Genomic DNA, 13785 nt, shown 5'->3' with positions numbered 1-13785 from the left:
ATTCTTACATGTTTTGTTCATCATTAAAATCTTCACAAATGAGCACAACTTATTATGAATTTTAAAGCCCAAATAAAACTGCCAGAAACAAACATTTCCAACGGCTCTTTCTGTCTTTATTTAAAAAGTGTGATGATATTTAATGTTTCTGATAACCTCTGTAGTGCCATGTAGTGACTTGTAAGCAACTGCCTTTTTCAAGACAAGCAAAAGCTTGAACAAAATCACAACTGAGGTACTACTGAAGTATTTATCGTCATAGAATAAAATGTGAAAATATCTTGAGCTTGTGTTAACCACAGACCCTACGTCAGGCATTTAACCAAAAACACATTCAAAACCCCCCAAAACGATGAAATGCAAACTCATTGCTGTCTTTTGGCCTACAAAAACACGTCATCCCTGCAGCAGTCTATTGGAATCAGTTGTGAGTTATGTCTATGTAAAGCTTTTCAAATCAGTCATTTGAAGGTGTTGACTGAAAAGGCAGCTGCCTATGTAGAGATTAGACAGCGAGGCAGCTCTCCAGGTTATGTCTTTTAGATTAACTTTTCCCTGGTCTATCAAATTCTGCCTGTTATGAAAACGAGATATCCCTGGAGACCAAACCAAACTTACATCACTCGGTTATGTAACTGTGGTTAGTATTGTCTTTGTACAAAAGGGTTGTTTCCTCTTTTTTGCCAGTCTGATTAAGGGAGAAGGAAAAGGATAAGTTTCTTGGAGAGAATGTAAAGCCTATTATTATCCATTTCATGTGCATATGAAGAAAGCAGTAAAGTCTGGTGAGGTAAGAAATCTCAAGCTCCTTAAAAGGATGTGAGTGTCATACAAATGAGATTTAAAACAATCTGCACTTTCAAAGAAAACAAATGACTGTGAGAGAACCAGCAGTCTGCAAACGCTCACAGACACACCTTTGGATGGATTTCAGTCTATTACATAACACTGCAGACATCATAACCTTCTAACACTGCTTTTCCTTTTTCTGTGTTTCACATCTGCTTGTGTAAAGCGCTGCCTCCACCTGGAACTGGGGTAAACGGCACACATTTTAAAAGCTTTAAACAAACACAGAGCGTAAGTATATAATCGCCTTTTAAAACTCAAATCGCAATATCACATTTGCAAGGTTTGGGCAAGTATTTCATGAGGAACAAAGCTAATACTGACTTACACTAAGCCTACTGATCTAGAAAACAAATGTACAACTTCCCCTAAAGCATTTGTAAGCACAGCACTAACAATTAGCCGTGCACTGATCAGGAAATATGATGAATATGAGTATATATGAATTTGAAAAATGTTACATGTTGAAACTAATCCAATCACCGATACTTTTCTAAGGGCCTTTTTTTGTATCATCAGTTTACAATGTCATTTTGTGAAACGTCAACATTTATGGTAATATTCTGTTCTCACTCTTTGTGATATTAGCAATGATCACACTTTATCCAATACTAACTCTAAATAATTATTAGCACATGCGATTTGTTTACTCTTTAGGGCTTGGTTTAATACAACATATTTCTAGTAAGTATATTCAGATTTACCATCACTAATGTATTTGTTGTTTAATTCACTTCTGCATCTGTTTGCATTTTTGCTTTTATCTCTTATTGGACAGCGCTTCAGCCGAATTACTATAATTATATTTGAAAATGGACATGCTACAATTTATATGCATGTCATTTATTTTCAAAATAAACAGGCTGTAAACATCTGAATCCAACAATTTACTTCCATGGCTGCTGTCATATGCAGAGAACGGAGACAAAGCTCATTCATTATTAGTGTGAGCGTATTGTGTGATGCATGCAGCGATTTACAATATCATCTGGTGGAGATCAGTGGTTGATTGAATGGTGCATCCTTGTCATTCACTTTTCTAGGTTTTTAATAAATAGCAATTTATATACATTTTTAAATTATAATCAATTTTTTCACAATATCTTGTGTGCATACAGATGAGCAGCACTAATGTCAATAATAGCACTGCTGAAGCACATAGGAAAGAAAGTTCACCTGGTCATTAATGGAGCTGTAGTCATTGGTGTTGGAAATGTCATCGTCGTCCGAGTCAAAGAACTCCTCCTGGTTCTCCAGCAGTTCTGCCAGAATACGGCTGACCGACTCCTGCTCTCTCAGATCCTCCACATCTGTGTCTAAACTGCAGAACGTAGACAGGAATCAGGTTAAAAGTGTGCCATTTTCTGATGGTAAAATACTTTCTTCTATATCAGCTTAATATGTCAGTGGATTGATTTCCTCAACTGTGCAAATGCTGACTTTTTGGTGCAAAATAATCAAAATATTGCTCTGTTTGTTTGAGAATCCAACCATCTGGACTCTAAAGCATTAGCTAAACCATGTCGTGTGAGTTTGGGCAACACTGTCTGTCTGATTTAACAACGGCAAACAGGAAACAAGTGTTTGGGAATCAGTTTTAAAAAATGTTTTTCTGCAACAGTTATTGTTATTCCGTTCGGTGAGACTAAAGGTCTTTGCACACTGAGTCCGAAATGTTCGCACGTTAAAAAATAAATACGACCTCACGTTGTGTCAATAACATTTACCCACTGCCTCCGAAACTTTCGCCTGTCCTAAAAAAATTCAGACTAGGTTCGATTTTCTGCGTTTTCGCATCCGTAGCAAGCATTTTGATAGGAAAGGATGACGAATACAAAAAAAAGAAAACCCGCATACGAAAACGCATACAAGGACCTTAAAGGTCTGTTCACACAGAATGCGTTTTTTCCATTCCAATGTGCTATTTTTCCATTGTTTTTCTATGTAAACGCTAGATGGACGTGTATAACCGTTGCACTCACGTCTTTTACAGCATCTCACACGTGAGCCCCGCATTTTTAAGAAGCCACGTCAAGTTAAAAGAATTTCAACTTTTACACACAGCGTTACTCATCAATTTCAGTTCCAAAACAGTAGACCAATCAGAAGACCATGGAGGCGGGCCAAGCTGTGTGAGCTATTGTTTACAGTAGCATGTTGGCATTATTTGACGGCAACATGGCAGAGGAGGCAGTCTGCACTGTGCTTTTTTTAAAAACCATTCCTGAGCGCTGCGTCTCGGCTTTTTAGACGCGTTTTGTGTGAACGTCCCCTAATGCTGCAGAAATTATACATTTCAGCGTTAATTTTTTCACGGATCTCCAAACAATTGATTCGACAGTCAACTTCAACATCATCTACCCTGTCCTTTGAATTCATCTCTGTTTATCATTTCACCATACTTAAGATTTTCCCACACAATCGAAACTGTGAAGATTCTGTGTGGGCATATATAAACAGTCTTACACTGGAAAAAATGACTGTTCGCTCTTCTAACATGATTTTCTCTTCTGCAAGCAAAATAGCTAATATGAATGATCAGAAACTATAAAAGCATCTTACTGGAAAATGTCTGGCCCAAAGACGGCAGCGAGAGCTCCTATGCTCCAGCTCTCCTCCTGAAGAGACGCCACACCGGACAGAAATCGGCAGAGGAAGCGGAGCAAGCTGTAATTGACCTGAGGCAGCTGTTGAAGGAAGTACTTCATGTTTCTGCCAAGCTCTTCCTCACTGCTGTAGTCTAAAGGAGAGCAAACAAACCAGTGGTCAGAATGAGGAGGAAGTTCAGAGGGATGTGCAGTTATAATGATGGGAGGTGAGCTGGCTGATGTAAAGGTATGAAAGGCTATGACCGTGCTTTGATGATGCAATATATTACAAGTCGCCAGAACATTCCAGAAGGTAAAACAAGCATTTTAATGCAGAGAGATTCAACTTAAAGGGATTGTTCACCCAAAAATGATATATAACTCATGATTTACTCGAGCCATCCTAGGTGTAAATAACCTTCTTCTTTCAGACAAATACTATTGGAGTTATATTAAAAAATGTGGCAAGCTTTTCCCAGCTTTTTAATGGCAGTGAATGGGTGCTTCACTTCCATTACAAAGCTTGGAAGAGCCAGAACATTTTTTAATATAATTCCGATTGGATTCATCTGAAAGAAGAAAGTCATATACGCCTAAGATGGCTTGAGGGTGAGTAAATCATGGGGTCATTTCATTTTGGGTGAATTATCCCTTTAAGCCAATTCGGACAGCTGGTAGGATAAGAGAAGAGGGCAGCGTGAAAGCTTCACCCACCTTGATAGAGCTGCATTATTTGCGCCTGTAAGCCTGCAGGGATGACTGGCTCGGGGAGCTCCTGCAGGAAGAGGCGTAGCAGGCTGACGGCGGATGCCAGGTCGGCCTCCTTCTCCAGGTTGACTTCAACGCCACTGTCGTAGCGCTGCCTGAGCCATTCCACGCGTTCTGCGTTCCCATTCACTAGAAATAGACCCAGGTGCAGCCCTCCTACAAAACACAAACACACAGCTCACTTAGACAAACTTACTAGCAGAATAACGTATAAACATCTAACCAAAGAGACTCTAATCACTGAATCATTGCACAGAGCAGCTGACTAAGCGGAGCAGTTGCTTGTTAAACTCGGAATCCCTTTAGTCAGATCTGTTAGTGTGATAACATCAGCTACGTTCTCTCCGTCTCACATCTATGAGATAATGAAACAGACTTGCTGATTTAAAAAAAATAATTGTGGCATATTTTAATTTCATGATGGAACAAGTTTACATTCTTCAACCCAAATGTTTAGAATAAAACCAATAATGGATATTTTTACGGCTGGGTTCTTGACTGAAGCACTTTTAAAATGAACTCTGCCAGATCAGATCAGAAGCTTCCTAAAAGCTCAGTTGGCAAATCAGCATTAGCCGGTGTGTCTCGGTTCACATTCCTGGTGCTCTGTATGTGTGTGTGTGTATATATATATATATATATAAGACTCTGCACCACCGCATGAGGGGAAGCCACAGCGTCGCTCGCTGTTATGTCTAAATTAGCTTCAGTACAAAAACATCCTTCCGTATGAAATGGGAGGAGAAATGCCAGTGTGCTGAACTCAGACAGGAAGGACTTAACAGCCCTGCCAACTTAGTTTCAACATCCTGCCTGTGCTGCAATGTAAACATCAAGCTGCAGTCCTCATCTCTTTAAAGACCAATTAAAATATTCTCACAGTCTGCTGGATGTACGAGTGAGAAGTTCAGCAATTTGCAGATACTAGTAACTGAAACGTAAAACTTGAAGAGCTCTGCATTTACATCTCTACGTGCGGCAGTTAATTAGTAGGTGAGAGACTTGCTGTATCGATACAGTGGTATTATAAAAGTCTTGGGCTGAAAAATGTTCTAATGTTCGTTTTTAACTCTGATGTTGCACAATAAAGGAAGTACATTTTTGATCTGGGAGTACAGGGAAGCAACTCCTATCGTACAATCAAACCAAAGAACATTTTTGTCTTTATCAGATGAAAATGTCATGCTCTGCATGCTGTGCTACTTTGATAAATACAAAAATATTTAAACTATTTATGTAGCAGCTATATACTCATGTGTTACACAACCTTGCTGCATATTTGAAAGAAAAGTCTTTGGGGGGTTTTGAAGGCATATAAAACAATTATTATGACATTACATCATACTAATAAACACAACCTTCCAAAGTTTGGGATCGGTAAGAATTTTTTTCAAATGTTGAAAATGGATCTCGTTTGCGCAATAAAGTTGCATTAATTTGATAAAGTAAAAATTGTAATATTGTGAAATACTAAAATAGTTTTCTATTTATATATTTTAATACATGATTTATTTTACAATATATTTTCAGCATCATTACTCCAGTCTTCAGCGTAACAAGATCCTTTAGAAATAATTTTAATATGCTGATTTGGTTTTATGCTGAAATTAATTAATCAAACTGTGGTAATGCTTAATATTTTTGTAGAAAACATGATTTCATTTTCAGAATTCTTTGATTAATAGAAAATCTGAATATTGTAATACTGTATGTATAAAAAAAAAGTAAAGTAAGCAAGCTTACATTCTTTGATGACAATGTTTTGACTTTAATAGATTCTTGAATATATTTAGATAGAAGTATGCATGTGTATATGTAACATTTTCCTTTGCCTGAATGGATTGGAAACCTTATAAAACAATAATTCAAATTATAAATATGCACTTTCTGGACTTCATTTCTATCCCTGGAGTCATTTCAGTAAGTGTGATGCTGCTATCAGTGACGACAGTTAAAAACGAATAAAGGCTAGAAAGAAAGTACCATGAATCACCAGGTTTCCCCCCTGACTCACCGTGCTCTTCAATGTACTCGACGATGCTCCTGACCAGCAGGGGGACCTCATGTCCTGGCTGCCCGCTGTGCTGCACCTCCTCCAGGGGGATCCCGAACACTCTGGCCGTGCTAAGGGAGTCACTGAGGGAAGTATTGAGGCTCTTCCTCATCGCCTCCACAGCCTAGCTGCTTCAGTCCGTCTGCACACAGAGATGCCCAGAACAAGGTTACATCGGCCGGCCGGCTCGTGACCTCCCTGAACAAACACGCTATCATGGGTGGGGCACGAGCTCAAACGACAAACTCCGGACAAGAACAAAACAAGCTGAAAATTGGAGCGGGACCTCTCCCATCTCGGAAGCGGCGGTTCTTATCGTGTGTGAGCGTGGAGATGAGGAGAGCTGAAATAAGTAGAGAGACTGTCATGTGCAAAGATCATACAGCCATCAGATGCGGCACGCCGATTTGGTTGATGGTAGCAGGTGGCTGCGATTCTCCTTCAACATGCAAATTCCATCATAAACAACACAAACACATCGAACAAGCTGTTCATGTTAAGGAAAAACTCTGCGACTGCATCTGATTAGCGTTCGGCATGATCAGAAATGTACACACAATCTGAACTTGATCTGTCGAGACACCTGATGTCTTCATGACAACACCAGCTGGTCTCACGCATCTTATCTCAGCTGGTATGATTACAGTATGAATTGATTTTTGTCACAGCCGAGCTTACCTTGTTGTACAAATGCCAAGAAGTTCACTTTATCTCCTGCTCCACTCACTAGTAGCAGACGAATTGTTCATCTATGGTTGCTTCAGGTTATGGCAAAAGATGAGCCTGTAGTTCCTCATTGACAGACCGCAAATCCTGTTCAGGACTTTAGTGGTTAAGCTGGAGGAAATAAAACACACACAAAGAATAGCAGCATTAGCAAATGCATCAAAACTGATAATAATCTTTGATTAAATATTAGCTAGGGCAAATTTACAAACCACTTATTCACTTACGAACATCTGTGGTCTGAAAAACATATCTGGTGAAGTTTAAATCTCAATTAGGAAGAAAAGCGGAAGGCAATCTGCTCACCCTACTGCATATGGCATCACATGAACCACATTTAATACTAAGTGGAATTTTAATCCAAACAAGGTTTCGAATCATGCAACTGAAAGCCTTGATGCTACACTTTCATTTTTCTTGGAAAAGGAATGTTAATAAAAGTGTTCAACACTCTAAACATGGAAATTAGAATTCCAAAAACATGACAAACCTACCCTTTAAAAGTTTGGGGTTGTAGGATTTGTTAATGTTTTTTTTTAAGAAAGTCTCTTATGCTCACCAAAGCTGCATTTATTTGATCAGAAAATACAGTAAAAAGAGCAATATTGTGAAATATTATTACAATTTAGAATAACTGTCTTCTATTTGAATATTTTGTAAAAATGTAATTTATTTCTGTGATGCAAAGCTGAATTTTCAGCATCATTAATCCAGTCTTTAGTAGGGCTGGGTAAAAAATATCGATTCTCCGATTTTAATCGATCTTCAGTTTAACGCAACGATATCGATTCGGGAAATCCCCGAATCGATTCTTAATGCGCGTGCTTCACGTAAGAGGATATGAATATTTACCTCTCGTCCTGAAGGTGTCACCATCTTTCGAATCGCTCCACTAAAAAAAAACAACTGTGTGCACCCTATTATTAATGTAGATGTGTATTTCAGTAATAAACTTAAGAGTTTCAGTTACCAGCATTTATATCAAAATATGGATCCCATGTCTGCAAAACTAACATTTTAAATGAAATATTGATAGCTAATCGATATCGAATCGAAATCGAATTGAAACCATAAAAATAAGAATCGAATCGAAGAATTGGTCACAATACCCAGCCCTAGTCTTTAGTGTTATATGATCCTTCAGAAATAATTCAAATATCATTTGCTACTCAAGAAACATTTCTTATTATTATCAATGTTGAAAACAGATAAGCTGCTTAATATTTTTGTGAAAACTAATGCATTTTTTCCAGGATTCTTTGATGAATAGTAAGTTCAAAAGAACTCAAATAGAAATCTTCTGTAACATCACAAATGTTTATTTTTTCTGAATGGCACTTTTGAACGGCAGTGTACCTCAATCACCTCTAATATTAGGTAAAAATAAAAGCAGTCTTCCAGGATGGACCTTTTCTCTGAAATGTATACAGTGTTTCAGTTCACTAGATCTACTCCATTACCTGTACTGTCATTTACACGAATGACTTTAAGGCACGACTAACTACCCGACACCATGAGGAACAGGAACAGCATGTCCCGAAAACAAATAGGAACGATGTGTGAACTGACCCCTAACAGCAGATGTTATAATCTGCAGACAATTGAGAGTAGATATGCTTCTAAGCCCACATATCATGCCCGATGACCTTTCACTCACAATGTTCGCCATTGTTAGAGACGCTAAAAGCAGCTCAGCGCTGAGACAGTTAGCAGAGAGCACAGTATGACCTTGGCTCATTCCTCAGAGCTCTGGAGAACACATAAAGGGACGAAGCTGGAATTTTCTGCAGGCAAATCTCTCCGCATCTCCTTGGTGACATGATGTTTGCAAAGCTAAGATGTCTTGCTATGGTTACTGGCTACTTGGTGAGTTTGTAGATGCAGACAGTCACAGAAAAGCATGTGATAGATACACAAAGAGCGGCTGCAAACATTCCCTGGAACAACAGTGTCCTGAAGACAACCTAACAAGGAGAATATCAGCCCACTGACAGGCAGCACACAAACCCAATCTCAAACGCCAATGATTAATTAATAACTGTGGCTATCTTTAGGGACGTGATATGAAGATATGAAATTAGGAGGTGCTCAGTGTTAAAACTAGATCTGAGCATTTTCCCTGTAATTTAGGCAAAGCAAAGTACTTTATTGTAGGTGGTATCTGGTAATCAGGTAACAGGCAGTAATCCCAATCAGGGGAACTGGGCTGAATGCAACACTTCAAATTCTGATATAACACTTTATGGCACTAGTAGTAAAAACCCTTGATATTAAATTTTACAGTCTCACGAGGCAAAGAAACTGAAATGTTTCTACTTTGTATTTTTCTCCCTCATAATTGTATGTAATTAATTCATCTCAAACTTTGAGTAAATCACTCACGTGACTAATTTTTGCACCAGGTGACTATTCATTAATAGACGATTTCATTAAATATCTGCAGGGGCTACACAGTGATTTTACTGCCGTTTGAATCCAGAATGTCTGTGTTTTTCTCCCAATACCTGCGTAAAAGTTCCTAGCCAAATTACCTGCTGTATTGGTCAAATTGGTAACTTAACTGCTGTCCGAATCCACATCTCTGAGTTTACAAGAGGGGATAAATCCATAAGCTTTGAGTTAATGTGCACACACTTTAAAGATGGACCCTTATTATTGAAATGTGGGGAATTGTTTACTAGAATAATATTACGTTTGCGTGACTATGAGTATAGTAATAGCGTGTAGACTTCAATTTTTGTATAATTTCCATCTAATTGTCATACCATTCAAATTTCATATTAAGAAATTCTTTTAATCCAAAAATCAAATTAATCTTCCTTCAAACTGGTTTTATTTTAAATACAAAAACTAGAGTAATTCCACGTTGGCTATCTGTAATCAGAAGCACATTTAATTTAATTTCATTCACATGTGTTTTATAAACGCATAATCCTTTCTGGATTACAATCCGCCATCAAAATGATAAATTTAATTATTCTAGCTGCTGTGAGAAAATGCTATAAATGATCCGCCACCTGCGGAATCCTCATGTGCTATAGCCTACTAGCTAGGGATGTAACGATTACCGGTTTGACGATAAATCATGATAAAATTCCCCGCGGTTAGTATTACCGTTTCATATTTTAATTATCATTGAAACCGTATTCGATTACCGTGATTTAAACAACTCGCGATAAATAAATACTGTCCGGCATAAAGCAGAGTTTTCAGTAACAGTCTCACGAGCGCACAGCAGCACAGTAGTTTCGTTCTGAGTGAAAATAGGGCGGAAAAGCTGGGAGGTTTTAAAAGAGTGCTAAGGGAATTATACAAATTAATATATCAATGAATTAATTATATGAATGTACCTCTGAAGGTTCGGACTGTCTTCAGAAACGATTTGATGGCATTTTGTTCTCATCTTCGCTCCATGTAATACCTAAAGGAAGTGTTCGCGGAGTTCACAGGAATCAGCTGTAATTCAGCTTTTCCGTATAAAGCGCCACCTGCTGTCAGAGAGTGGATTTACAGACACTTATTTACATTCAGTCTGTGTGCAGTTTCTGTCTGGCCAAAAAATTGACCAAATTTGCATGACCTGCTGTAAATTTTAACCGGTTGATGAAAAACAAACTTATGTACATTTAAACAATTCAGATATGCTATATAGAATTATTTATGGAGCAGATAAAATACATATAATCATTTATTAATTATCATTTTAATTTAACCCTTTTCTTTAAAGGCTGAAATGTGTGGTCTACCTTTATGTTAAACTTTTTCAAAGCTTTATTTGAACATTTACATTATTTATTTGAACATGCTATTAAACTGGTGTCAGTCAAGTTGTCATTTAAAATCCAGACCTCATTGGTAATGTTATTGTTTTAGTGATTATGCAAACAAAAAGTCATTTTATTTGCTGTTTGTTAATTTTTAAGTATGAAACTTGGTGAAGTGATTTGTTTCGGTACTTTTTGAACATCTCCAGCACATTTTAACAATACCGTGATAATACTGATAACCGTGATAATTTTGGTCACTATAATCGTGATGAGAAATTTTCATACCGTTACATCCCTACTACTAGCCAGGAAAACTTCATGTTTACAGACGTGACGTAATGATGCAGTGCCATGCTCGAATTTTCCACGAAAACCTACCCGTACCACTCAAATTAGAAAACATTATTATAAGCTAACTGTTGTGAATCGGGCTAAAGTAAGGTGCTAGTTTTGAACACTGGCTGGTTATGTAATTTCTCAAATATTGATTTTGGATGATTTTTAAACAAAAAAAAAAAAAAGTTACGGACTCCAGCTTTAAATATGAGTCACATGACTGACCACAAGCAAAACTCGCTCTTCCAAGGCAAATAAAATCACCATCGGAAAGCATGAGTTTATCACTGCGGTGCCATGCAAATGTATTTTTACAGACGTCCACGAGAAACAAGAACTGAACAGAGCTTTAATATTATGCCCATTTTATTATCACTCACTGGTCATTTAATGTTTCTATAAAAAAATAACAGTTATACTGTCTCAAACACCACCACAAATCCATAATTCATTAAGTTCATACATAATTCATTTTAGTTTAGCCTAATTGTTATGCTTTCAAATCACTTTGTGAAGAGAGGCTAATCTGATTTGGAATGTGTCTTATATATATATATATATATATATATATATATATATATATATATATATATATATATATATATATATATATATATATAAAAACTATAGCGCACAGTATCTATTCAAAGTTTGTTTTGAACCAGCAGTGATGATCTATTGAAATATTTGCATACTGAATAGACCCTTTAGACTGCGAAAACTGCGTTGCATTATGTATTGATTTCAGACAGAAAACAACATGCGTGCTTAGTGCCATGACAACGGCAAACTGCCTCTGATGCTCCATTTATGCAAAACATAAGCTCACTCAAAATATTAACTGTAGGCTTAGGCTATTCTATAGCAGTCTTAACATATGAAAATGTAGGTATATGGTGTTGAACAGGTCTCAGTGGAACGGAAGAGCCAGATTAGTTTGCTAGCCTGTGTCTTGTGTAATTATCAGAACGGGTTTTCAGTACGTGGGAAAAAGTAACTTCAGAAGCATAACAGGATAAACACACAAAAATGAAAACCCTGAGGTCCTAGGTCACAAAGAGTATGGGTCATATATCATGGGTTGCATATGAGAAATAGAAAGTTTCCCATGTTGTGAAGAAGCTGGATGGAGAGTCGTCGTGTGACTTCAAAAAAGCAATTCAAGAAGAAAATCTATCAAGCCTGACCATCAGAGATAAGATCCGATCCACAAATAAATCAATTAATTAATAAAGCAGGACAAGTATGAATTATTTATAAATAACCAGCAGGCCACACAAGTGATGAGTCCTATCACTTAAAAGAACAACTTGAGCTTGTCTTTGACAATATTGATTAAGAGTCTCCTATTCAGCTCTGCAGGGAATGGAAATTTCCAAATGGTTATAATAAAGCACTGGATGCTCAAGTGTGAAAAAAATGCCAGTCTAGCAGTGCGGTGGTCCCTGGCAACACTGAACGCAGCTCTCATCATTAGGATGGAAACGAGAAATCACAAATTTAGCTAATCAGCTGCTGACAATGTTCTGAAGGGACCCGGAGAAAGAGCAGCGGGGGTCAGAGCGCAGATTAACCGCTTAAGACAACAACTTCATTAAGTCTATGTCTGTCTTAAAGCGACATAGAGATACAGTATAAATTCAGCAGTATTTATAGGACACAAATGAAGTTAGTGGTAACTTCCACACATCAAACTCGGTAAATTACAGTCAAAACTGACTTTTATGCTGTTTACATGTCTATCTGGTGTTTTAATACGCTTAAAGATAAACCATGTGCAGATTCATCAGTCAACACTACTGCTAAGAATTTTCTCCTCAAATCTACTATGTATATTTAAGACTGAAACTGAAAACTTACACTGAAAATTAGTCGGAGCCAATAGCCTTGTGGGCCCCCTCTCTGTCCCACTTCACTTTGTCAGCTCTAATCTGTCATAATAAAGGCAAAAATGCTAAAAACACATCTTAAAATAGACAGTCTGAAAATAATAATATCAAAGTATAAACAAGATTATTTTCCTATTATTATTTTAAATATGAATCACATGAGTGACCCCATGAGCAGCGGGTTCGTAGGATTAAAGAACTCGCTCCTCCAGCATAAATAAAACTGCCATGGGAAATCAAGACTTGTATCACTGTCGTTTCGTGCAAAATTATTTTTACAGACAGCCACATGAGAAACAATAACTGAATAAAGCTTTAGTATTATTGTATTACTATTTTAATAGCATTACTGTTGTTGTTGTTTTTAAATAGAAACATTTAATGTCTCAAACACCACAACAAATCCGTAATTGTCTTATTCATCCATTTTCATTTATTTTAGTTTAGTTATGATTTCAAGTCATTTTGTGAAGAAATGCTAATCTGATTTGGAATACATACATACATACATACATACATACATACATACATACATAACATACATACATAACATACCATACCATACATAACATACATAACATACATATCAGGGCTCCAGACAAAAAAATCGAGTAAGGAGCCATTGGCTCCTATAAAAGAAAAACTTGGGCGCCAAATTATTTTTTTAGGTGCCACAGAATAAAAGTGGTTTATTTTATTGTTATCATTTTATTTTTCCCCCCTATTTTAACATTTCAATCATTTTGTCATGTGTTTGTCTTATCTTTTCTAGGCTTTATCAGCATTTTAATCCATCTTGTAGATGATCA

General features: G+C 37.1%; 1 protein-coding gene across 4 annotated transcripts in view; it reads right to left on the bottom strand.

The window, feature by feature from the left end:
- fam13b (family with sequence similarity 13 member B) overlaps window positions 1–13785 on the bottom strand; it is a 61598-nt gene that overhangs the window by 35295 nt on the left and 12518 nt on the right. For all 4 annotated transcript variants that reach the window (XM_079438598.1, XM_079438600.1, XM_079438597.1 and 1 more), the window contains exons 2-6: window positions 6937–7095; window positions 6220–6400; window positions 4152–4361; window positions 3412–3589; window positions 2026–2170 (exon numbers count right to left, since the gene is read on the bottom strand). In XM_079438598.1, coding sequence (XP_079294724.1) covers window positions 2026–2170; window positions 3412–3589; window positions 4152–4361; window positions 6220–6370 — 684 coding nt within the window. In that variant the 5' untranslated portion in view covers window positions 6371–6400; window positions 6937–7095. The remainder of the gene's footprint in view (window positions 1–2025; window positions 2171–3411; window positions 3590–4151; window positions 4362–6219; window positions 6401–6936; window positions 7096–13785) is intronic.

This window comes from Barbus barbus (genome assembly GCF_936440315.1).
Source record: "Barbus barbus genome assembly, chromosome: 17".
NCBI lineage: Eukaryota > Metazoa > Chordata > Actinopteri > Cypriniformes > Cyprinidae > Barbus > Barbus barbus.
This window is presented reverse-complemented; position numbering and strand designations above follow the sequence as displayed.